General features: G+C 40.1%; 1 protein-coding gene across 1 annotated transcript in view; it reads right to left on the reverse strand.

Annotated features, from left to right (window-relative positions):
* LOC122981340 (metabotropic glutamate receptor 7) overlaps positions 1–22,094 on the reverse strand; it is a 325,191-nt gene extending 303,097 nt beyond the window's left edge. The window contains exon 1 of the mRNA XM_044350024.1: positions 20,855–22,094. Coding sequence (XP_044205959.1) covers positions 20,855–21,367 — 513 coding nt within the window. The 5' untranslated portion in view covers positions 21,368–22,094. The remainder of the gene's footprint in view (positions 1–20,854) is intronic.
* Positions 22,095–27,213: the final 5,119 nt, after the last annotated feature.

Here is a 27,213-nt window from a genome sequence, read left to right on the forward strand (position 1 = left end):
GTAGCAGGATTTCACTTCTTTATCTCCTTCTTTACTCCAAATGTCAACTTCTCAGATCCATCCGTACATGTTGGAGCTGAATCACATCTGAAATATGAGTGTGAACAAGACATGGAAACACCTTAGCAACCACCTTAGCAACCAAGGCTATGGAATGGACAACTGTTTATGGGCATGTGTGAACAATCTGATGTCATAATAAGAAGGAAGTAGAGGAGAACGAAGCTTTCAGATCAGGTTGAAGCCCTGACTTTTGACTTGTAAGGAGTGTTTCTACATTTCTACGTTCACCACAAGTTGGAAGTATCAGTTTTCTCTAACAGTGGCCGGAGCCTTTTTTACCTCAACTGCAGAGGGTACCAGGCCTTTATTTAGAGATGCTTTTATTTCTAGTATATTTGCTCATATTTTAGTACAAAGCTGATCTGATCTTCCGTTTGCTCTGTTAAATTTTTGTTACTGCGTTACTGGTAATTACGGTAATCCTCACCGAGCCGGCTAACCGGTTAGGCCTCTGCTAACCTGAATGGAGATAAAATAATTTAACCATGCGGCTCTTCTAGACTTTCCAAATGTTATCAGACCAAATGGATCAAATTCTGATAGTGAAACAAGTCATTTCGCAGGGGTTGTGTGACGCTCATGCTCTTGTTTTTGTGGTGACCAAGCCCCCACTCATCATCAGAGACCTGGCTTTTAACTGCACACCGGCCACTATTAGAGAAAATACGGTAATGTACGTTTGTATCTTGCAGTTTGAGAGTGAAACGGGATGCTGGCACCTAATGAGATCTGCTAACAAATCACTTTCATGAAACTACTTCAGTGAATGTAAACACACTGAGTAAGAGGCAGGTTTCAGTATCAGATTATGAGGAAACATAACACCAGTGGAACATCAGTCAGATTTATTCTGCACTGAAAAACTAATCTGGTGAAAACTGATGAAAAGTTACTGAAGGTGAGCGTCTCTGAATGTCTGATTATTGAAGTGAAACCTTAAATGAGTTTATATTCTGCTGCATCTGCTGCTGCTGCTTCTGTTCTCACTGTAAAGACGTCTGAATCTGATGATTATCAAATAATCTTATAAGATAACCTGTTTATATGATTTCTAAACAGATTTATGGAGTGTGTGTGTGAAACGAAATATATTCTTCATGTTCAGAGCGCATAATCTTTGCATCAAGACTCATATACAGTGATAAAAATCCAAAGAACCAGCAGGAAACCAGATGTTCTCACTGCTGAAAGTGGATTTTTCCACCAGTGGACAGAAGGTCAGACGTGCTGTGACAGACTGGACTTCTCCTCTAGCTGCAGCAGCAGCAGCAGAGTCTCTCTGAACAGAACCTGACATGTTGACGGACTGAGCTGCCACAACATCGATCCTGCTGCCTCCGTCACCCAGGAGGAGTCGGACTGAGCCTGATCCGTGTCCTGAAATCCCTGACACAAGGAGGACACTTGATGTGCACTTTTCTTGGCAGAAGAACTAGACTGTCAAAATAAGAGAAACACAGAGAAAGAGACTTTTTTGACCCGTTGATCAGGTTTTCAGGTGCATATTGGTACTTTTGTGGAGGAATTTTATGGAACTATATTGATATTGAAGTGGCTGCTGTCAGAAGGTACTTTAGTGATGTACAGTTTTACTACTTGTCCTTCACATGATTGTTTCCATTTTATGCTTCTTCTTCTCACACTCACTACATTTATTTAACAGCTGGAGTTACTGTTCAGATTTTACTTTATAAAAACATCATCATCTCACAACACAGTGTTAAATAAAACTCAAGTTAAAGTATATAAGTATTAACATCAAAAGTACTCATTTTGCAGAAAGGTCCGTTTCATCATGATATATATATATATTTTATATTTTTGGATTATATAATTATTGATGCAACACGTTAATGTTGCAGTTAGTAAAGATGAATTTTAACGACTTTAGATGCTGCTGAGTAACTTAATCTATAATAATCATTTAATTTATTGGTGACACTTTACTTTAAGTCCAACTTATATATCATTAATAGGCAGTAATTAAATCTCATAAATAAACACATTATAATGTAGTTATACGCAGATATAGGCACACTTTTAAATGCTTATTAATATTTATTATAACTTCTCCTATGAAAACACATTTTATATTGTTACAACTGTGTTTTACTATTTTGTCATTTATTTATTATCTGTTTAGACAGCAGGTGTATAAAACATAACAGTCTAACAGCTGTCAAATAAATATAATATATAATAATAGAGTAAGAACGAAGGCTGAATGTTGCTTCAGCAGCCAATCAGGAGAGACGCTCCATGCTGGACGCTCACTTTTTTTATTCCTCTGACTGTGTAAATCTGATGTTTTCACGTCACAGATGATGAACGACGACATTAAAGCCGTTACAGGAGTTTAATGTGAGGCGGCTGCATTGTGCTGTAACAAGGTGGAGGCATGAATAACCTTTCTCATAATTGCTGGGAGGCTGTAGTGAAGAAAGAGTTATAATGTTGACTGTTTACAAGAACGAATATATAACAAATATATATATATATATACAGTGTATATACAGATGATGCCCAGTGGACTGAACAGCCTGAGGTGAGGATGGTCCTTCACTAGTAAAAACTACAATATTTCCCTCCTGGTAGGTTAATGTAGTGGAACAGAGGTATAAAGTAGCATGAAATGGAAATACTGAGATAAAGTGCAGGTACTGTTTTGTACAAATGTACTTATATGTTTTCCGTCACCGTGTGAGTTGTTGGGTCTGAAAACAGATTTGTGTATCAGAACTTTGTTTTTTCTTCTTTCCTCTCCCATTAATCATCTCACCACCCCTCAGATTTATCTGCTGACCCTTTGGAGGGGCCCGACCCCTAGGTTGGGAACCACTGGACTAAACTAACTAACCGTTTCTAAGCAACATTTTTCATTATCAACTAATCTGGTGATTAATTGATTTGATTAACAGCGTCCTGGAGCATAAAGCAACGTCACCAAATTTCTTTTTACGTCTGACAAACAATCGAAAACCCAAAATATTTAATTTATGATCAAGTAAAACTAAAAAAGCTGCAAATTCCTACATTTGACAACTTACAGTAGAACTATTGAATGTTTGGTGTTTATTCTAAACTTATATTTATTCTATACTTATAGTTTAATTTCCTTTTGATTGATAATCAATTAATTGCTGCAGCTATGACAGTAAACTGTACTTTTACTACTGATGCTTTAACTACATGAAGCTGATAAAACTCGTGTATTTTTACTTCAGTAGGATTTTTAGGACTATTTTTAGTCGTATTTGTAGTTTTTACTTCAGTAAATGTTTAACATGAGCTAAAACAAGAGTACATAGTGTTAGTGAGTGTGTGTGTGTGTGTGTGCCAAAGAGATGCATCACCTCATCAAGCAAACATATTGCATTGTAATTAACTGGCAGTCGTGGTATCCATAGCAACAAGCATCATCCTCGTCCCCCCCCTGTAAAAAGACTGTGAACACAGAATTAGGGCACTTGTGAGCTGTCTGTACTATTTTATATCTTTGACTGCGAGTCATTTGAAAACATTATGTACCATAAATACCACAGTTACTTTTTACTGCAGTGAATTGGCAGAAAGCTTCCTGCTGTATTTTTTCTCTCCGAGCCGAAGACTCAGTCGGTCAAAAGACTTCCACAAATCACCTGCAGCAGCCCACACACACACACACAGTGGTCATCGCTCACATTAATGTGTGACTATTTGTACCTTCTGCTGCTGCTGGAGAGATGTTGATTGGGTTTGCCAGAGTTAATCACTTACAGTAAATAATATTTTAGTGTTCATGTTACCTGGTAGGTTGATGCCCACAACACAGAGCCGTAAAAGAGGCTCCATCACTTCTGCTTCAATGCAGAAAGTTACTGTGGCTTTAATAAGAAAACATTGTGATCATGCATGAAAGACGACTCTTAGAGTTTTATGAGTATTTCCAAAACTTTAAACTGCCTTTTTTGTTGCACACACACTTAAACTACAGAGGACACTGAGGAGCATCGTAACATACTTTTCTCTCCACATAAACGGAGAGAGCAGAGATGAGCTCACACTTCACCTTCACTGAACTTAAGCTTTCTAACAAAAGGTTGAACTTGTGCTTGACTTTTTAAAAAAGTAAGATCCTCTTCAGAGTTATAAATGTCCAGTTTGGATCTTCCTCTTGATGAAGCTATTCTTACACAACCCAAATTACCAGCAACTACCAAAACTATAGAAAACTGAGGAATGGTGCTTCCTGTTTACTGGATATTCAGCTGCTCTCTATTTTACCACCGCTGTCATTGAATAAGTCAACGGGACACAGACACCAGCTGCTGAAGGGCTTCAGCAGTTTATTATTGATGCTTCGGCTGTTGGTAGAACAGGTTTGGTTGTTCTGAACATGTACAAGAAGTAGCTTCTCTCATACACTCGGCTTCCAGGAAACCACTGACTGTTCAAATCCCAACTAGTCCAAAAGTTCCAGTTGCAAAGCTTTATTGCCGAAAAGGTGGTTTGACAGGACTAAACTAGCCTCATTAGCATGAGCAGCATGCTAGAGCTAACAAACAGTGATAATTATTCTAAGAAAGAATATACATGTAACTTACAACAGTCAAACCAGAGGCAGTAACAGCTGTTTCAGCTCTGTTACAATGTAGAATAAAGAGAAGATGATAGTAACTATAAAGATTCACATCAGCTGATATATTTGGTCTCATCAGACACAGAGATGTGTTTTTGTCTTGTACAGAAACTCTGCATGTAACAAAATGTACCTTTATGATCAATGACGCACAAAAAAGGCAAATAAATCCCACTTTTCTGGATTTTGCAACTCCGGAAAGTTATCACAGCTGCAACTATTGTTCGTATAGCAGAAACACAACGTTCCGTTTTACAAAGTAATCCACCAGGAACGTGCACCTTTATGTTTGTGTTTTGGCGAACGCAGCATCTTCGCAGCATCACGATTTTATTGCAGCACAAGTTGAACCTGGTTCTCCATCTGCCTCATCATCCTCACTGCCTCCATTCAGATGGATGTTTGAGGTTTAGTCAGAGCTAAATGCTAACATCTGCATGCTAACATGCTCAAAGTAGCATTACTGACATGCAGATGTTTAGCTGGTATAAGTGTACGACGGTGTTTGCACGACTAACATTTACTTATTAGCACAAAACATTGTCAGTAATTCTGCAGGTTTTTGTAAAAGTATTTGACAGACTGATTTTGACCAGATGGTGGCGCTAGATGAAAAGTCAGAGGATCACCAGAGTTAAAAGAGTTCATCCTGACGGGAACATGAATGTGTGTATAAAACTTCATAACAATCCGTCCAATAATTGTTGAGATATTTCAGTTAACATAGTAAACACACGGGATGAAATAATAAAGATAAATCAGTGTTCACAGTAGAAATTGCCGTCTGTTATTTATGTGTAAACGTCCTCTCAGCTCTGAAAGCTGCGACCACAGCGGAGGTCTGGTCTGCTAGAATAAAGCCTGATCCTCACATCTATCTGAGGTTTTTATAACCAACACAGTCTATCCAACCTCCAGTGAGATGTTAGATGAATAACGCTGACACAGACAGGCTTTCCTGCCCCGTTACGGATGAACCTGTGAGACTCCGCGTGCCTCGAGGGGCTGCTGTCGTCCTGCTTTTTATACTTTCACAAAACTGGAGGTGGTCATCCAAAATCAAACACAGGCCTGTAGCTGGCTGCTTCATGCAGCAATAAGACCTGTTTCCATATAGAAAGAAATATAAAAGCTGAAATATAGAGAGAGTCAGACACAAGAATCACTTATGAGAGAAAAAAGCTTCAGTTTCTGACTGACGAATGTTTGAAGCTTTTGACAAATGTCAGGTTCTACGATCACAGTCACAGTCAACTGAAGGCCGTTACGAGATAAAAGGATCAAACAGTAGCTTGTCAAAATGCAAATTTAATGTTACTTTAAACGCACAATATGTAATCTCTCAATGAATGAGTGTGATGACGGTGTGAAGTAGCAAGGGATCATGGGAGTTGTTGTCTTCGTTGTTAAATAACCAGTTTCACCAGGATAGGATTACTCCAGTGTTCATCATTCAGGATGTTTTTACCTGCAGAGGTCTCCTCCTCTCCAGAACAAACGGACACGCAGATTAAAACCGTTAAAATACTAATTAAAGCTGTTTCACCTAAAAAATCAGTGTTTCTCTGACGATGTTCGGTGACCACTGGACTTCCTGGAGGGGCTGTTAGCCGAGCTGCTGCTAACGTTTGTCCAGTTTATTTCTCTGATAACTTAAGATCCAGACGTCCAATGACTAAAATCCTTCTTCCGGCTAAAAGATAAAGTTAAAAACCACCTAAATTTATCATGAAAATGTGTCTTAAAACTGAATAAAAGTCCATTTATAACAGTTTGTGTGGAACAACCACAACGCCGATGTATTATCTTGTATGTGTGTAAGTTACTCTTTGGTAGACGCCATTGTAGCGGACAAACACAGCGCCGCCGTATGCATCTGGTGCGTGTTTACTCTTTGGTAGAGGAGGTATGACGCCATCAACAGGCGACCAAATGAAACGGTCCGTTACTTTGATTAAATTACAGATTTCTCTGGGTTTGAAAATTGTTGGAAACATTTGGGATAATGTAAGTACACAACTCAACAACATATATAACATAGGTCTAGTTGTTTTTAGACATTTTAATGTGGAATAATTACATATTATAGCTTTAAATGCATTTATTTTGAATCTAAAATGCAAACATTTTAAATCTGTCTCATTTTTCTCTGTGAAGTTTTCTCTGTTTCAAGTTGGACAAACTTCATGACGTGATCATTTGCACCATCAATGTCTATAAATTGTGATGTAAGTCTTCCAGCTTCTGTCTTTTGGTCGTAGTGACTTTAACTCACAGGTTTGACATTTCATTCAAACCTCAGAGGAAATAAATCTACAGTAATTACAAGAATACTGGTCAATCCCACAAATCCTCTTAAATCACTTAAATGTTAACAACAAATCTGATGTTTCTGGTACATTGTGTTAACTCCTTGTGTCTCTACTGAAACCACCAATAATCAGGTTTACATTCAAATGTTGCACAAATTTGAACCAAATTTCCGGAAAACCGACACAAGAAAAAACAGATATTTTGATTTTTATATTTAAATATGTTTCCACTCAGATCTTTTTATGCTCTAAATGGAAATAACATAAAAACATTTGGATGCAAACATGCTTGTATGAAACCCTGATTCCAATTTATATCACTAGAATTAGTTAAATGTTTAACACTATTACAGATACAGCAGCTCCCAGTCGCCATATTTATATATTTATATGACAAAGATGATGCCAGAAATGGTTTTAATCTGAGTTTCTGCTGCCCTACGAGAAGTTGTATATATATATATATAAATAAAGTGTATCTGTGCAACCTTGATGAGACGGATTTCAACTGTGTAAACATGAAGGTCAGACACAAGCAAAGGAAAGTGATTCTCCTCTTCTGGTCAGAATAACTTTGAAGTTCCTGATAAATCTGCAGGCAGTGATAATAAAGACAAGAATAAGAAATGAGTTTAAATCTACATTTAAAGACGATGATGATGAGAGTTAAGGATGAAAAACCTCTGATCTGAAAACATCTGAACCCACCATCGACGAGCTGAAACGGTTCGGACTAACACAGGAAACACAGTCTGACTAAGAGTCCGGACCCACAGGGAGCTTTTCAGCCGGTAATAGATGTGCCTTCGGTGGCTGTGTGTGCGTCTCAGAGGGCTGACTAAGTCTACCGCAGCAATTCTTTTTATACTTAGCAAAGACAGCGAGGAGAAAGAGGCTTTCCAAGCAGCTGTGACAGGCTGAGAAGCAACACAAAGACGCCCCCCCACCCCCACCCCCCCGCCCGCCCCGCCAAAACAAACAAAAAAAACAAGGAGAGAGGCGGCTGAAGGTGGAAGCGGCCTCTCCCGGGTCCTGGATTATTAAGAATGCCAGGGTCGCAGCTTCGCCAGGTACGGCGAGAGAATTGAAGACCGAAATGAGGAGAGAGGAGGAAGAAAACGAGGAGAGATGGTTGCAGCAGGAGCCGGTTTCTCTGCTAAAGCTTTTACTCAATTTGTTCCTTCAATCTGACGGCAGAAAAACACTTTAAAGGCTCGTCGTGTGTTATTAGATGATGTATGATTTGTTCCACAGTCCCTTCATAAACAAAACATTGTGAGTTTTGTACATTTTTTTTTTTTGGAGAGTATAGGTCATTCATATTCATTAATGTTGGTATTTTGTCAGTGATGCAGAGAGACATTTCTCCAGAGCAACAACATCAAACATCCTTTCTAACAGTCTCTGGAAACAGGAGCCTCCTGTGTGATGAAAGCAGTCGTGTTGAGGAAGTTCCCTTTTTTTTTTTTTATTTGTTTGTTTTTTTTTTGCCAGTCACAGCTGCTAAACTTGTCATGATTTTTAAAAAAATGTCACTGATTGCTTCCCTTGTGAAAAAGGTTTTAAATTAGACATTATTTCCTGCTGCAGTGATGATCTATGGAGATGATTCCTGGTCGGGAATATAAAGACTGTAACCCCGGGATTCCACCGGGCGCCGCGTTCCAGCTCCGACGCGGTTTTGCTCCGTCCTCTGCACGGCGCCCTATTCCACCAGGAGCGTGTCAAACTTGTGCATGCGCGTCTTCACTGCCATTTAAAGTCAGTTGCACTCCTACTACAGTAATTACAGCAGCCTAGTCAAAGCTGATAAAGTCCCTTAAGGCTACCGTAATTACTGCAGTAGCAGAGCAACTAAACTGCCCAATTTTGTTAACTTGCTCAGCTTTAGTTGATTTGGTCATTTTCCTTGATTTTCATGCTTCTACTATGGTTAATTAGGCTACGTAGTTAAATGGTTTCTTTATTTGTCTGTTTTAATTGCGTTTATTGTTGATATACGACCAGGAGTCTGCACAGGGTGTTTTATTTTGAAAATTGACCGGATGCTCAATGCTGTTTCTGTGTCTGACTTCCTGCCCAGCTTGATCTGCTCTGTGCTGCTTGATGCGGCTTCCATAAAGGCGTCTATCTTTAGTGCAGCGGAGTGGACGCTTCCGGGACGCTTCTGAAACAAGCTGCGGCGCCCGGTGGAATCAGATACATTGACTAGAGTGGCCGCGATCAGCTTCTGCAGCCGCGCCGGAGCCGGAACGTGGCGCACACGCATGCCCGATTGAATTTAGGGGTTACTGTCATTAAAATTATGCATTTCTCTGGTTTAACATTGTTAGAAATATTTGGGATAATATAAGTGCAAACTCAACATAACAGGGAAAGTTACATATTAGACCTTTAAGTAGCATAACTGGAGTTAAAAGCAACAACAGTCTCTGTTTACAGCTGCTCTATATGCAAATAAACACCTTCATATATTATATATATGATATATATTATTATTATTGTTTTAACCGGGGGTCCAAAGCTGTTTTCAACTCGTTTGATGAACAATTTTGTGTTCTAGTAAGATATTTAATCATAAATACATTGGTTGTATAGATTTGAATGGTGATGACACGGCAAATATAACCAACTATTACAACTATTTTCTGACATTGTGTTCACTCAGGGATTAATCAATTATTTGACAGACAGAAAATTAATCAGTAACTATTTTGATAACTAAATAATATTCTATTAAAGGAAAAATGACTAAATTTGCTGGTTGCAGCTTCTAAAATGATGATTTTAAGCTTTTTTGTGCGTCACTAATGATAATAAACTGAATATATTTGGATTTGGATGAAATGTGACATTTCGAGATGTCACATTAATTATAACCAACATTATGTTGTGTTCATTAATGTTTCTGTTTGTTTCACAGGAGGACACCAAACATCAGTTCATGCAGGTTTACTGATTGGTGTCACTGTGCTCAGAGATGTCAGTTGAGCTAAAACTAGAAAAAAAAAAAAAAAAAAGACAGTTTAATTGCATTTACTGAGACTTCCAGGGTGTCAGTGAACATGCTGTCAGCTCAGAGGCGCTGAAGCCTGTCAGTCACTGCAGCGGTCGGTGTGAGGAGGCTTCACCGCCGTCTGGTTCAAAACCAGTCCAGACGACGCTTGAAAACAGACAAACTGGAGTTGCAGCTTTGTGTTAACGTGCAGCTGTGATAGTTAGCTTAGCATGCTAATAGCTAAAGCTAACCATTATTAACCTGCATGCAGCTGCAGCAGCATGTGTGAAAACACACCTGAGTCACTTCACATAAACATAAACATAAATCACAAACACCATCACGCCGGTACGGTACCGTCTGACTGACAGGAAGTGAGAGATGTAAAAATATCTACGGTTCGTTATGATTCTGTGATGTCATAGCGCGGGTCGTTGTAGTCTCGGTAATTAATGATAAACACCACATAAACAAGCATGAATGACAGTTTAGTTTCTGCTTTCATGACGTCGGCTCCGCTCAGCTGGACGCACCTGACGTTAACGAAAACAGTCGACTGGAAACGTTTTAATGTCGACAGCCGGCGCCGCTAGAGAGGAAGTGGTCTTTACTGTCAGGACACCTGAACTCTGACATCACTTCCTCTTAAATCACTTCTTTAAACTCATACTTCATCAGTTAAATATTTACAGTATTATTCTTTAAATCTCATTATGTTTTATATGCTTATATGATTTTTATCTTATGTCTGGTTCACTGTTTTCTGTTTATTTAAAGTACCGTGTGTCACTGGTTTTACTGGTTTCTGCCTTTTGATTTTAATTCTGTTTCTCTGTTTTTATGGTTTGTTGTGTGAAAAGAACTTTATAAGACTGGTTTTGAAAAGTGCTCAACAAATAAACCTCATTATTATTGTTGGCAATACTGGCTTTGAATCTGACAAAATGCTGCCGGGTGTGTTTGTAATAATAAAAGACAGATACAAGGTTCAGGCTTCTACAACCGACACAAGTGTAGTTTTCATGAATCAGCGCTGTTGTTGTGGCACCTCAATGAATAAAGGTCAGAACTGCTTTTCCAGCACTTTCATGGATGAAAAAAAAAAAAAAAAAAAGTGTATCCAAGAGTTATGAGTCTGTGTGTGATACAAAAACATAATAAACAGTCCCAGAAAGAGGCGGCAAAGCCTTTACTCACAGATACTGTGTGAAACAGATTTGTCTGGAATCAACGTCGGATAGATCCAATTTAAATTCCAGCATCTATTAGCTGCTTATTCATTCTCACAGGGAGTTGCAGTCTGTCCCAGCATGCACTGGGTGCAACGACGACTCAGCTGCCCATCAAATATCAAATATCAAGCACAGATATATAGACAAACCCACTCGCATCCACACCACCTGACCTGCAGCAGAGATTCAGTCTGAAGAACTCAAAATGTGTGTTAATGAAGCCACCAGTCGGATATTATATACATACAGAATTATGTGACGAATGTTTGACCCTTTGAACCCTCTGCTTGTAGTTTTCATCCACCAATACGTATGTAAGTTTTACTATACGTGTTTTTATGAATACTTATTCTGCACATTTCCTGCTCTATATTAATATTCTGAGGCTCTACTGGAATAAAAACTCCTTATTTATCTTCTACTGGTCCTTTATGCAGCCCCTCAGTTCAGCCTCTGTCTGAAACAGGCCGTTTTAGCTCCTGTCTCTTTAAGGCCCGCCTCCTGATGAGCCCACTCTGTTCTGATTGGTCAGCTTTCAGGAAGCTTCCTCCGGCTCCGGAGGCTACGTAAACAAACTATAAACTTTCCGAGACACCGAGTTAATGTCATCACATGACCAACAGTCCAAAACCCCCAAAACTTCCTCTCAGCTTTTGCTTTGTGTCTTTAATTTTTTAATCATGTGATGTGCAAGAAGCAGCAAACCGTTCGTTGTTGTTGGTGAACTGAGTGGGGAGAAGTGTGTTTTTATTTCTGCAATAAACCCATTATCAACATTAATATTGTCACATATGGTGGAGAATATTCTGTATGAGCTGTTGCTTTCATCCTGCCCATTAACTCCCATTAACACTGTGTAAAAAAAAAACTGAACAACCGTGATTTATCTTCTGAAAGCACCCAAACCCACCTACCGGTCTAATTATCCGCCACATGCGGAAGGCGAGTAATGACACCCACCCTCTCAATTAAAAAACACAACACCACTAATCATAAAAAGCTGCTATCAGCCTTTAGCCAAAGTGTTTTGTTTTTTTTACGAGAGAGCGAGGGAGAGGTTCAATTTTCATTTTGCTCACTAAAATATATTGCTAACACGGGGGGTATATACTCCATCATGTGCAGTGTGGCAGGAGGAATTTAATGACCCTGTGTCTTCTCTGTGTCAACCTGCACCCGCGCTGAGTCGACCGGTGATACGGCCTCTAATGAAGCACACCTGGGAGGAGAGGAAGGGAAACACGAACACATAAAACACACAAACAGAGAAAATCAGACGTCAAAGACAAACTGAGGATGAGAGATAATAAGAGGAAGGTGATGAGTTTTCACAGATCCTGTTGGTTTTATTAATTTCATGTTGTTTAGCGATGACAAAAAGCTTTTTTACTGGTCAAACAGAAGCAAGTAGTAGCTCTAGCTACTAGCATAGTTAGCATAGTAGCTCTAGCTATGCTAACGTTAGCCAGGCGACCTAATTTGTAGTTTTAAGCAAGACAGAGCCTGCTGCACTTCCATATCTCATAATTACATAAAATTATCACATAAATACAAGAAATCCTCATAATTACAAGAAACCTATCTTATTTATGTGATTATTAGATAATTTTCTTGTACTGAGATAGTTCTAGAGAATAGTTTTTTTCATAATTATGAGATAATTTCATGTAATTATGTGATATTTTATGATAGTTTTCTTGTGATAATGAGATTAGACAGTGTGCCTGTATGGTTCAGGGTATCAGCACAATTCTCAACTTCAAATTTAATGACTTTTAAGACCTTTTTAACACCTAAAAAAGGAAAAAATAATAACATTTCCACAGCAAAAAGAAGTGAAAGTATAATACATAATATAATACAGTGTTGCTGCATTTTGCAAGCTTATTAGTGATGCACTGCTGCCGAAACCGATTGTTTAGGCTTTAGGCCTGTATATTTAAAAAGATAATAGGCCTATATATGCTAATACCGATAGTTGGTTGTTTGTTAATTTCACTTTCACTTCATTTCAAGGAAAAAACGACCTACAGGTGATGTAACCACCACGAACCCTACGATCAAACCTCTGATTCAAACAATGAACGGGGGTGAAATATTAAGCCAAACCACAGCCTGAAGCAATACAACCGTTCTCACTACAGGTCTGACATCACATTAAATGTTACGACCAGAGATATGAACATATCTGCTGGAACAGTCACATCCCTCTTTACATAAGGCTTAAAATCTTCATGGAGTAACTTATAGACTATAAGGTGCAAAGATCAGTTCTGAGAGCATGTGAAACACTTGGATGTGATTTCCCCTCTTGCAGCTCTATAGAATCACAATGGTTTATGGTTAGAACAGCTGTTTTGTTGATCACATTTCTATCAAATCACGTAGCGCTACACCTCGTTGTCTTCAGGAGAATGAGATGAATCTAAGCAGATAAACCTGGAAGCATGACAGCTGAAATAAAAACTACCTGAGTCTTGTTGAACTGGGAGGTTTCCTGGGTAAACAAACTTCACATCGTGCTCCATCCAACTTGTATTTCAGTGTTATTTTTATGTGTCCGGAGGAATAAGAGGAATAATGAATATATACATAATGACCCTCGGTGTTTAGGTGCAGGTCTGTTATTCTTTCACATGTAAGCTCTGCTCTGCAAGAGAGCGACACTCCATTGTTGTTGGATAACTGACAGTACATTTGCAGGTGTTTCTTACATATAATTATACAGATTTATCCCCGGTCTCATCCACGTTACAATATCTATACTCATTGTTTTTATACAGATCAAAATTTTATGCCTCTCCTCCTAAAAACTGAGACATTTTAAGACATTTTAAGACTTGTAATGGTTGATGCTTGATCCCAGGGTTAGGGTTAGGAATAGGCTTATAACAACTTTTAAGGTAAAATGAATTATGACGACCTGCAGCTTTGCATCTCGGCCAAAAACTGACGACACCCAATAAAACGCAGATGAACCCGTGTGATCTAACATCTACCGAGCCCACACTCTGTACGTCTGCTCTGTCCTTCTGTCTTTGCTTTCAGCGGAACATAAATCAAAAGAAACTCCAGCGTCTGCAACAACACAAACACGTTGAACGTTACAGTTCAGTTCACTAGTGACGAGTACGATGTTTGAGCTGCTAAAATGTTTTACTCTCGTCAGCTCTGCTGCTCAGATGAAATCTATTTGCATGCTAATGTTGACACTATATATATATATATATATATATATATATGTTATATGTTATTTGGCTTAGGCTAGGTGGTTAGCGACCTATTAGACCAGCGGTTCTCAAACTGTGTACCGTGAAGCAAGATCAAGTGTGTCAATTCATTTTTTATAAACCTAATGGTTTATCAACTTTGGTAACGAGGAGGAGGAACAGCTGATGCAAACAGTGCTGCCAAGTAAGCTGAAAACAAAGTATCAGCTTCCACAGATCACATTAGTCGTGCAGCAGATTCAGGTTAATTCCTTTTACTTCCCTCCCTGAAGTTGTTAATGACACATCTACATTAATAACGATTTAACTCTGTCCTGATGCAGCCACATGATGCATCAGCTAGAATTTTTGTAAACTGAAAGTTCAATTGAAAGATCAGAGCTGCTCTGATTGTCCGTCTATTTAGTATCACCAGCTGTACTCTCTCTCTCTCTCTCTCTCTCTCTCTCTCTCTCTCTCTCTCTCTAGTATTAATCAGATGCATATTACCTCCATATAGACGTGCTGCTTCTGCTATTATTGACATCCCACTGTTCTCTCATCTATAACCATGTTTCCATCAACTGGTTTGGAGCGAATAAAGTGAAGCTACACAAAGCGTAATTTTGTCAGAAGTTGGCGGTAAAGGCTACGTTACACACGGCTGTAATAAACAGAGTAGAAGAAGTAAGACGTTACAAACCAGGAACTAAAACAGTCGCCTCGCTCATCTACGAGAGAAGAGAGGAGAGAGAGGTTCTTCAGGAATGTAACTGCTCTTTCATTTCAGCTAGTACTGGTCATGCTGTGGTGCATTATGGGAATATCCAGGAAGACACCAACAGCTGAACATGTCAGTTATATGTTTGCTGCATCAGAACTTATCCAACAAAGGTTTTTCTATTCGTCATTTAGTGCATTCATTCTTTTTCAAAAAACGACTTCAAACGAGCGTAAAAACTTTTTTTGTGAAATTGTTGTGAAAGTTTTTTCATATTTTTGCTGTTTCCATCAATATACTTCAAATACCTCACGGTTTATGTTCCTGCAATCTCTGAATGCACATCAACAAGGCATCGTTTTCTTACTGCATCAGTCATAAACCACGATATCATCCCCAAACCATCACAATCATCAGTTTATCATCATAATTAGAATTATTTTGCTGTTGAAAGCTCTTGTACTGATTCATATAAACAGACCTGCATATTTCTGATGAGTGATGTCACTGCTGCCTGTCAGATTGTCAGTGTGCCGTTAAGGGAAAATATCTCTAATGACAATATAATCATGACATTTGAGATAATCCACATGATTGATTACCGTGAGTTGATGCACCTTGTGATTGAGGTTTGACATTTGTCTCCGTGTTTACATGATGCATTTCTGTTTGCATCTCACTACTGAACTCTTTCATGCATAGTGGTCACTACAGCGGACGGCTATTCAAAAGCCGTTTTCTTATATGTTCATGGGTTTTAATCATAGACTGTATGAAAATATGGATGTAGTTACTGTGACGACACTGAAGAGCGGTTTTGAAGCTCAAAGTGAGCCATGCGTGATGCTGCCTAACTCCCAGCCAATCAAAAATGGGCAAAGAGGCGGGCCGAACGGCTGAAACAAGCCACCTAGCGGCTGGCAGACCTGTCACTCAAAGCAGCCATGTCCTTCATTATGCAGAACTTTACAGCTTGATAAAATTTAAACGGGTGAGTTATAAAAAAATTCACCCCCCGTACAGTTGTCATGAAAGAGGAAATTAGCTACAGAGACCAAAACCGTTGTTTGTACCAGGCTGTAAACATGTTTATTTCTGCTGTAAAGTTGGACATTTTAACATGGGGGTCTATGAGGATTGACTCGCTTTTGGAGCCTCAAGTGGTCGTTCAAGGAACTGCAGGTTTTGGCTTCATTTTACAGCCCCGGAGGTTGCTGCTTGGTTTTAATGGTATAGTTGCAAACCAACCAACACAGTGGACTCTAGTGTGTCGTCCCATACGCTGCCATCCATTGGCCAGCCTTTGTAAGTGCAACACAAATTTCTCAAAACCAAGATGGCCGCCTGCCGGCCGGAAACACCCAGCAGCTCAGGAACATCTTGCCGATCTTTCTATAGTAATAGACCCCTGCAGGTAAATAACATTTTGTAACATCATCAGGTAACAACTAAGGAGTAATACAATTGTTAAAATTTCCATGTATTGATTTTATGTTGGGAGAAAATGACGATTAATCATCTGTCCACTAAGTTGGACAAAAATACGTATTTAAAAGTTCAAATATTGTTTTTCATGCCTAAAGAGGAATAAAAACACTGACTGAGGTTTTCATAATTCATGAATGAAAGAGTTAATAGCCATAACATTTGTACATGAGCTCAGAAAAAGGTATTTATGAGTCATTGTTAATGTTAGACCACTTGACTGACCATCACCAGTTATGTGTCATGTAGCCTATTAATGTATTAATACATTCAGCGTAGTTTGTGCACACATGAACACCTCTGGACGTCTCTTTGCCACCCCAGTTAATAAAATTCCTCGAGCCGCCTCTGGTCCACAGAGTGAAGCCTTAATGTGTTTGTGGTGCGACTCCGGTGCCAACTAGGCCATTTAGGAACATCAGGGGTGTAATGAACTGAAAACAGCTGTGGAACAGATGACTTTTCTATCACAGGGGAGAATAATTACCCTCCCATTTCATTCCACTGAGTGTTGCATAGCAGGGATGCAGGAGCCAGTTTTCAGCTTATACTGGCTTTTTGATGGACCCCCCCCCACCCCCCCCCCACCCCCACCCCCCCCCCCACCCCTCTCCTCCCATTAAATCCAATATCTGAAACTGTTTACTTTCAGCTAAAACCTGCAGAAAAAGTGTCACAGACAATCACACAGTCCTGCTGAATTATTTGGATGATATTAGATTTTCTATAGATGGAGAATCTGATGGATGAATCAGGATGTAGTGAAGAGAAAATAATCATTTAATCTTTATATTCTTTTGTGTTATAACTTCAGAAATGTCTTGTATAAGTAGCGTTTATATATTATATAATGTGCGGTTTGCGGCAGTGATTTGATTTTCATCAGAAGCACCAGTGTAAGTCATAATTACAGGTTTAAGTATGAGATGTTTTTCTTGTAATTATGAGATTGTTCACTGTGATGTTTTTGGGCACAGTTGCATAGATGTCGATCATTACGGAAAACTGTTTGTGTAAATAGCTTTTATATTGTTTTCTTTCACATTACATACAGTTATGTGCTTTGCAGCAGTGATTTCAGTCAATCATGTACACTTCTCTGCAAATAAATTCCATTTTTATTTATCTTGTGATGACTGCAAAACAACATCTTCATCCTGTGTACTTTGAAAAAATTTGGGATAGAAGGAACATTTCCTGCTGCCGGAGTGAAAAGCCTTTGAATGACTGTTATTAAATATGTCCGGAGCTCCGTGGACATTAAAGCTTTCTGGACATTAAATTCTTTTTTTTTTAAAAAAATCAGCTTTCAACTGGTCAGAGTCGGGGAAGCCCGGAAGCCAAAAGCTCTAAAAAGCTTACAGCGGTTATTAATCTGTGAGTCTGAAATTAATGTTAAAAGGTATCTACAACAGATAAAAAAAAAAAAAAAATGTGGGAGGGGTGTCTGAATGTCACTGAGTTAGATGACATATTAACCTGATGGACGTAATTAGTGTCATTAAGCTCGTTCCTTCTTCTAAGAGTCATAAATCTGTCAAATCCACATTCCTCATACCTGCAGACGTTTCCTTCAATCAAGCTTTTAGTGTCTCAAATACAAGCTAAAGAAAATAATCAGCAACATCACATGATGTAGGAAAACAATCAATAGTTGCAGCCGTATCTTCAACTGTACATCATAAAAAAAACTGTACAGCAGCACAGCTCACATGCAAACTGATGGCATTTTATTCTGAAAATAACATCATATATGTCATGTGACTCTAATATCAGCCTGTGAATAAAGGGAGCGAAAGCAGTCTGGGATCCGAAGGGTTAAAGCGAGTTAGAATGAAACAGTGAACCAGGTCAAATACTACATCTGAAAGGATTCAAAGAAATCGGGAGCTTTACGCTGTATTTCATGTTATTGAAAACCTTTAACATAATAAGAATTAGATAAGAGACAGTCGGCGCTACGAGGAGAGAGATAGACAGACAACTTCAAGTAATTCCCTCTAATTATGAGACGTATTAAGACTTTGTGAAGAGCTGCTGAAATCCTGCGAGGGTTTTTTTTTTAGCAGAGTGAAGGAGAAAAAGGATGATTTGTTCCAACAAGCATCACTCCTCCCTCTCTGTCTCCAAACTCAACCTCATCAAATCAAAACATCATTTTATAGAGGGAAAGTGCCGCTTTGGGACGTGTTTCAATTTATTTTCCTTCTTTTGACCAGGTGAAAAGATTCAAATCTCACAATAACAATAACAATAAAAGGGATTGTTATGAGTTATATTTGTTTTTGGTATTTCATTTTGACAGTTTCTTTCTCCTCCTCTTTGCTTCCTGGTGCAGTCGCACTGAAAATCACTTCTCATTCACGCCTCAGGCTGCTGAAACTGCAGAGAAGAAGAGATGCTGTTTGACTTGTGTGACAGAAGTTAATGACAGTGAAGTGTTTGATAAGATGCTGAATAATTCACAGTTTTGTGGACTGTTGTTGTTGTTAGCACGCTAGCAATGCTAACCCCTGCAGGTCATGTTTACAACCCTGCCCGCGCTGTTTCCTGTCCCGCCTCCTCCTCCTCCTCTTGGCCACACCGTTTCAGATCCCGGTCTGAGCGCGTGCACGTGTGTGACGAGCTACAGGTGAGGTCCTATAAGGATTGCTGCCAGCTGATTGGACAACATGACGTCAACCAGCTGACAGCAACCTGCTTCTTCTCCTCTTCCAGCTAGTAAAGGACCAGTGTGGAAGATTTAGTGGCATCTAGCAGAACAGACTTGGCACTTGCCATGTTTCTACAGTAGCCCAGAGCGAGGGGGGGGGGGGGGGGGGGGGGGGTGGTGGGGGGGGGGGGCGCTAGGTGTCACTTAATCCTACAGACTGGTCTTGTAATGGCATCATTTAGATCTGTGTGTGTCTATGAGTCAAGTCAGGGGGCTTTACAATCTGTACAGCAATAAAACTTCCTTTGATTCGAATAAGGAAAAACTACCTAAAAAAAAAACCTTTAATGGGAAAAAAATGTTAGAAAGCTCAGGAAGAGCAACAGAAGAGGGATCTCTCTCTCTCTCTCTCTCTCTCTCAGGACGCACAGACGGGAGAGAGATGTTGAACAGAACAGAGCGAGAGAGCAAAATGACAGAAACACAGTGTTGACAAACAGGAGGACAAAATGATGTCGAGATGAGTTTATGTCAGTAAAACTGTCTTAAAATAGAGTAAAAATGATCAGTTTAAAAGGAAAACATGTTGACCGAGAGCACCGTTTACTATGATCCTTAAAAGCTGTTGTGAGACAAACAGTAGAGAAACTAAAACAAGCAACAGATTCACTATTTATAATATTTATGGGTTGAGAATGTTTTTGCATCATTTTACTTGAATGTGACATTCCTAATTCACATTGTGTGTGTGTGTGTGTGTGTGTGTGTGTGTGTTGTATGTATGTATGTGTACACATATGCATATATTCCGCAGATACAGCATTGATACGTACACGCACACTTACTATTTGAGATTTTACTTCCTCCTCTCTCACTCATACAGTGCAGATGTAATTATATGTATTTATGTTCAACTTAACTTTTGTCACAAAAAAATAAAAGCTGTTTCTACAAGGATAGCAAAACAAGAACACACATACTCTCACACACACATATATATATATATATATATGATCATGGTCACTTCCGGGGACATTACATAGTCTTACATTCATTTCCTGGAGACTAACCATAACAACTGACCCAGAAATCAGCCTTTTTTCCCAACTGGGGACACGGCGTTTGTCCCCAGTTGGACAAGCTGTCCCCAATGAACTGGTCCCAAGTCCCCAAAAGTAGCTTATGACAGACCACACACACACGCGCGCACACACACACACACACACACACACATCCTTTACAAACGTGTGATTTGCAGTTATTGCCGCTGTATTGTATTTAAGTGTAAAGGATCCATTACAGTCAACTTGACCCGGCTTCACTCCGCTCACACGCCAGCTGACCGGCTCATACCGCAGCCAATGCGGGGTGTGTGTGTGTGTGTGTGTGTGTGTGTGTGTGTGTGTGTGTGAGAGTGTGTGTGTGTGTGTGTGGGGGGGGGGGGGGGGGGGGGGTCTAGCTTCTGTGAGATATTGGGGGGGGAGGGGGTTACATAGGAACATATGAAGCGTGTGGCTGATGCTGGTAGATATGTAATCAGAGTACGGTGGGTTCCGCTCTTACCTGGAACAAGCGAAGGATGTTCGCCACCATGATGGACACGGAGCTCGCCGACGCTCCGATGACCCCGATAACTTTCTCGGGCTTCACGAACACCGGCGGCTCCCCGTTGGTGCACCTGACGTCCGACGTGTCCTTCTGAATGAGCGCCTGGACGAAAGTGAGCGACTGCTCCAGCGCGTACGTGTCCCGGGAGCAGGTGTCCAGGACCCGCGCGCCCAGCGTGACGTTGGGCAACAGCTCGTCGTCGCTGTTGATCTGATCCAGCGCGTACATCATCGCCTCCAGCCGGTGGATGCCGTTTTCCTTCTTGATGTCACCGCACGGCATCCCCGGGACCCCCCTGGCGTGCACTGGGAAGAGCCCCCCCAGCGTCACGTCGCCCTCCACCCGGATCGAGTGCGGCGCGTAAATCTCCTGGGAGCCGGCCAGGTCCAGGAAAGCATGAAGCATCCACAACACCCGGAACGTTACGCACGGTTTGAGTTGAGGGATGTTATGACAGTGTCGGGCCATGATTGGATCTGTTTCCCTCGCGAGTTAAAAGAAAGCGGCTCCGCCACAGACTCCGACTGGGAAAAAAATGTAGAACCACTGCAAGGTGGAGGCACTTTTTTAGGATAGTTTTCCGAATCCAGCAGCCGAGTTCATTCTTGTCCTCGATCCAGCAGAGAAAACCGCCCGTTCACTCGAAGATAAAGGCAGGTGCAGGTTAATCTGACAGCTGTAATTCCCGCAGGTGAAGCTTTAATGCACACAAACATACAAACCTCAGCGACTGATTCACCAATGCGTTATTCCTCTGAAGTGTGCGCAGAGCTGCTGCTGCTGCTTCTGCTGCTGCTGCTGCTGCACACAGCCGCGGTCGCTTGTTGCTTGATCACCCATTCCGGGATTGAAGAGGAAAAGAAACAAAGAAAGAAAATCACACAATCAGTCGCTCATAAAGGGCAGCGAGGAAGAGAAAAAAAACGGGCACTCCGTTAACTCCTATAGGCTATCCCGGTATTCCGTCTTTGGAGATGTGAATAACCCAGCCCACGTTCGGCACTGATGGCATACTTAAAAAAAATAATAAATGTGGTCACACCTGCGGATAAACACCAGGCAGGTTTAACACTTTTCTCGAGGCTGAAAACAAGACGTGAAGACAAAAAGACCAAAAGGAGAAGAAGAAGCTGGAGCCGCGCAGCAGCAGCACGCACCGCTGACTGACGGCACGAAATAACTGCGCTGCGCTCAGAGCCAAGCAGTCTGTGACAGACTCCTCATCCCTCCTCCTCCTCCTCCTCCTCCTCCTCCTTCTCCTTCTCCCTGCCCGGGTCCAGTCACCTGTCTGCGATCAGATGTTGCATCTAGAGGACCAGAACAAGTGCAGTATTTGTGGGTTTCAGTATCTCAGCGCTGAAAGTGTCCGAATAACCGCAACAAAAGAAGAAATCTTCTTTCTGCTCTCAAAGCTGGAAGAGCAAAAAAAAAAAAACCCTCTCTCTCTCTCTCTCTCTCTCTCTCTCTCGTGCACTCACGCACTTACAGTCACGCAACACACACGCGCACAGTCCACCCACGCGCGTTCGTGTAATTATCAGTGTGAGGTACAGGCTGCCAAAACAATATGCACAAACACACTGAAGGAAAAAAAAAAATCATCCTTTTTTCTTTTGAATTATGAATAGCTGGTGTTGTCATGAATGGCTGCATTCAAAAGAACAGAACAGAATAAAACACAATAGAGTCTGTTGCTTCTGTTCCCAGAAATTAACCCGATGTATTTGGGATCATCTTTAGCTGCTCATTAACATATTAACGTTGTTTTATCGGCTTAATTTTTCCCAATTTTATCAGAATTTCTTAGAGTCCAGCTGTAAAGCAGCTTAAATTTATTAATTTAAAATGATCTATAGCTGTGATTAATCTTTCTCTCCAAAATCCAAAATCACATTTCTTTGTTAATGAGTGACTTCTGAGCAAACAAAAGGAAAATATATATATATTGGTCAACAAATCCTTCAAATTAAACGATGAAATACGTGCTTTGATCACGTGACTCCAGAACGACACATAGGAGCGTTTTGTAGTCTGGCGCCTCTATCGGCAGGAGATTTCCAAAACCATCACACATCACCAGTGGTGGAAATGAGCTAAATATATTTACTCAAGTGATGTACATAAGTACAATTTTGAGGTATTTGTACTTTGAGTTTTTGCAGCCTGGTCACCAGAATAAAACTTTGGCATTTTAACATTTCTGCAAACCACGGATACGTTGAATATCTTACGTTTCACCACATGTAATACGTATCATATCAACATTTCTAAAGTGACGTAGTTCACATGAGATCTATATGAGCTGACTTTCCTATTAGGAGGAAGAGGAGGAGGAGGAGGAGGAGGAGAGGGGTCAGTGGGTGGTTAGTAAGTTTGTTGGCAGAGAGCATGGTTCAAGACCACCTTGAAACTGATGCCCACTTCCTGTTTCAGCCGACAAAACCGGGTGTTTCTAGCGAGACGTCGGGACATTTGCAGCCGTTTTTTATTTTATTTTATTTTTTATTTTAACCCAAACCTTGATGTCCCCCCTAACCCTAACCAGACCTGAACCACAGCGTTGTTGCATCATAAAACATCATTATTCAACTGATAACAACCAACACTGACATGTAGACATTCAGTGTATCCATAGTTTGTAGAAACATACAATGCCAACAGTTTATTCTGGTGGTTGGGTTTGTTGTTCCATGTGATGCTACTTTCTACATTTCAGAGGGAAATATTGTACTTTCTACTCCACTACATTTATTTGACAGCTTTAGTTACTTTTCAGATGCAGATTTGACACAATGGATAATATAACAAGCTTTTAAAATACAACACATTGTTAAAGATGAAACCAGTGGTTTCCAACCTTTTTGTCTTTTGACGTCTTACAAACAGCAGTGTGAGATTTACTGTATATAAATAGTCTTTGACAGTAATTACAAGCAACTACTATATCCATCTGACACTCTTCTTCAGAGGGATATTTTTTGTAGCTCCCTCAATTTGTTTTGTGCATTGCACATTGTCACTTTTCCATTATGAACACACTTAACATTTAAACCTGCTGTATACTGAATGAGTGATCCAACTGTGGTGAATGACGAATGAGCAGAATACGCTGAATGAAACTTAATGACTCTTTTGTCCACTCTACTGCTGTGTTTTTTAGATATATATTGTATAGTCTGAATATACGTTCATATTTCTATCTCCAGTGGATTGGAAATGTGTTTTACTACTTTAGGGGAGATGTCAATCAAAGACAGTCTATATAGGCCCACACACTGCTAAGTAGAGGGGCCTCTAGGGGCCTTTAAACTGGGAGAAGCAGAAGAATTTAAAAATATATTGTTATGACCCGGCCTAAGAGAAACCCTGGCGCAACATGAAGATGACACTCCCTCTCCCCAGCTGCCAATAAAAAAAGCAGCAACAAGGGATTTTGCAGCCTTTAAATGTTTATTTCATAGTTGTGGCTTCAGGGTGAGTTAACAGCAAAACAACAAACAAAAGAGAACTAAAGCTAATCAACCTAAAATTACCTCTTTAAACATAAAGAAACAAAAATACAAATCACTGACATAACTCCTGACTTAACAGAAACAGGAGGAAAGATATTTAAAAAATGCCATCCACCCCTACAGAAACTGGGCTGTTAAATATATTTACAATACTTTACACAGTGGGTCAGAGAAGCAGAACAACAACAACAATAACAATAGATACATGACTAGCAACAGCAGGAACAGCAGGAGAAGGACATCCCCATGTCACTGCGGTCCATGGGGTTGAAGAAGAAGTCAAGATAGTAACATGCATTAATGGTAAATGAATACATACAGATGGAGAGGAGGAGAGAGGAGCTCAGTGCATCATGGGAAGTCCCCCTGCAGTCTAGGCCTATAGCAGCATAACTAAGGGCTGATCCAAGGCGAGCCTGGTCGGCCCTAACTATAAGCTTTATCAAAAAGGAAAGTTTTAAGGGTGTCTGCACCCCCGGACCAAATCTGGAAGATGGTTCCACAAGAGAGGAGCCTGATAGTTGAAGGCTCTGCCTCCCATTCTACGTTTGGAGACTGTAGGAACCACCAGTAAGCATACTGGGAGCGCAGTTTTCTAATGGGTAATAGGGTACTATGAGCTCTCAGTAATCACAGAGATCAATGGCATAGAACCAACAGCAAGCATGCCAAAAGTAGTTACAAAAAATGACCAGCAGGTGTCGCACTGAGTGAACCTCCTCATCAACAGGTTTGTACACTCAATGTCTCAAAAAATAAATAGAAATGTTGATATGTTGACAGATAGATAAAAACAGGCATCTATAGATGGGCATTTATGCAGTGACTAATCTACACAGACAGTGAACATCATATGGAGCAGTAAATCAGTTTGGGACATCTCATCCAGGTAGCATCAGTTAGAATCAAGCTCTCACTGGACAGTGGCCTCCATCAGCTGTGATCATGTGGAGCCACTTGATAACTGGCAAAACACACTCAATGTAATTCTGCAGACCAGTTAGAGACTCATCCTACCTGATAGGAAGGGACTGCTTTACAGCTATTAAGGAGATAGGACGAATAATTTCCGCCCACTAATAATTTTGTCGATACACATTTGACATTTGAATATTGTATTGAGATAGACTTGAAAAAGTCCAAACCTATCCTTGAATCTACTTAAATTTTGAGAATGCTACAGGAGGCGTTCAAGTTCATTTCCCGTACAATATGTTATATTAACACTGTACTGATAGATATTAACATTTCTGTGAGTGCACTGAGAAGTTACACTGCTGGTCTTGAAGAACTCAGAGACGCCTCGCGCTGATACACCAGAAGACTACAAAGGGCCAGAGTGCATCTCATGTTCATGAACATTTTGTTCCTCCATACATCACACAAACATCAAGCACAAAACAGTGTAACAGTTCAACTAATGTAATTTCCCAAAAAATAATATAATTATGATGGTTCTATTATTTTTTAAAACATTTTTTTTTAAACAACCATCGTTGCCCAAGCCAGTGTTTGAGAATTATATATATAAAAATGTTTGCAGTCGTGTTTCCAGACTTTACAAACTTGCCAGGGTTGTAAAATACTGACTTGCAGTATTATAAAGTGCTATGCAGTGTTTTGGCATCTGAATAGTCTCTAAACGCATGGATCCATCCCTCGAACTGGACTTCTTGTATCATATTTCATCATCTCACTGCTACCTGAAGTAACATGCCAACACTAATACAGACCATTTCTGGTCTGAGCAGGGTTCAGACAGATTCTCAGTCTGGTAATAGCTCAGTACATAAATAGCACTGAGTCTACATATTCTTGAATAATTCAATACAGATATACAGATATACTGCTCCTGATGCAGAGAAAATCACATTTAAAACATACCTCTGATTGCTGTCCTTTTATCCCCATGTTTAAACTGTGTGAGCGTCAGCATGTGTGTATGTAATACTGTAGGTCAAGGCTGATAATTAGTGTGATTACTGTAAGCGATCACACTGTTGTAGCAGCTCGTAACAGCAGAGTCTGCACATGTGCACCTGGACGGCGGCGTATGACGTTTTTTTTCTCACCCATCTTCATCCAGTAAATCACCAGGTGAGTTCCTCTTTGCTTTGCTTGGTAGCATTGTCAAAATACATTATATTTCCAGTCAGTTTGAATTGTGCTATATGTCCTTGCTTTTGTCATGATAATGATTTGGTACCGTGTCATCCAATCACAACATCAAACTAAAAGCTATTTTACTGGTGTATATATATATTTTTTCCTTAAGCCTGTGATCTATTCTTTGAGATTCTTTCCGATTTTCTGACCAATCTTGATGATTTGGAGTTTTTGCTCAAATTGTTTTCCTGAAGTGAATTTAATTCTGTTGAAATGTAAAGAGCATAGGACTGAAGATGCAGGAGTTCAGTTTTAACTTAAGTTAACTACCACATCTGTACTGTTGCTAAAATAATGTCTTGTTTCAGCAGCAAGTCAACATTTCTGAGAGCGGAGCTGGACTTGTGATTCTGATGTTCCAAACTACACAGTGAGTTTCATTTTACTTTGTGTTATATGACAACATGCCCAAATAACTTCATTTTATGTCGATAATATCCCATCGCTGTCTGTGTAGTGTTGTGTACTTGTAGATTTATTACTCTAGTGGCCTATATGAAACACATCAGCAATCTGCAGTAATATCCCAGTCCTTCAGTGTCTGAAGTGTGCTATTTATACTACTACAGTTTATGATACACACTGTTTTTGTTTTTCAGGTGGTTCACAGGGATAAACACTGAGAGGCACCCCGTC

Source organism: Thunnus albacares, chromosome 4, assembly GCF_914725855.1.
Source record: "Thunnus albacares chromosome 4, fThuAlb1.1, whole genome shotgun sequence".
Lineage (NCBI taxonomy): Eukaryota > Metazoa > Chordata > Actinopteri > Scombriformes > Scombridae > Thunnus > Thunnus albacares.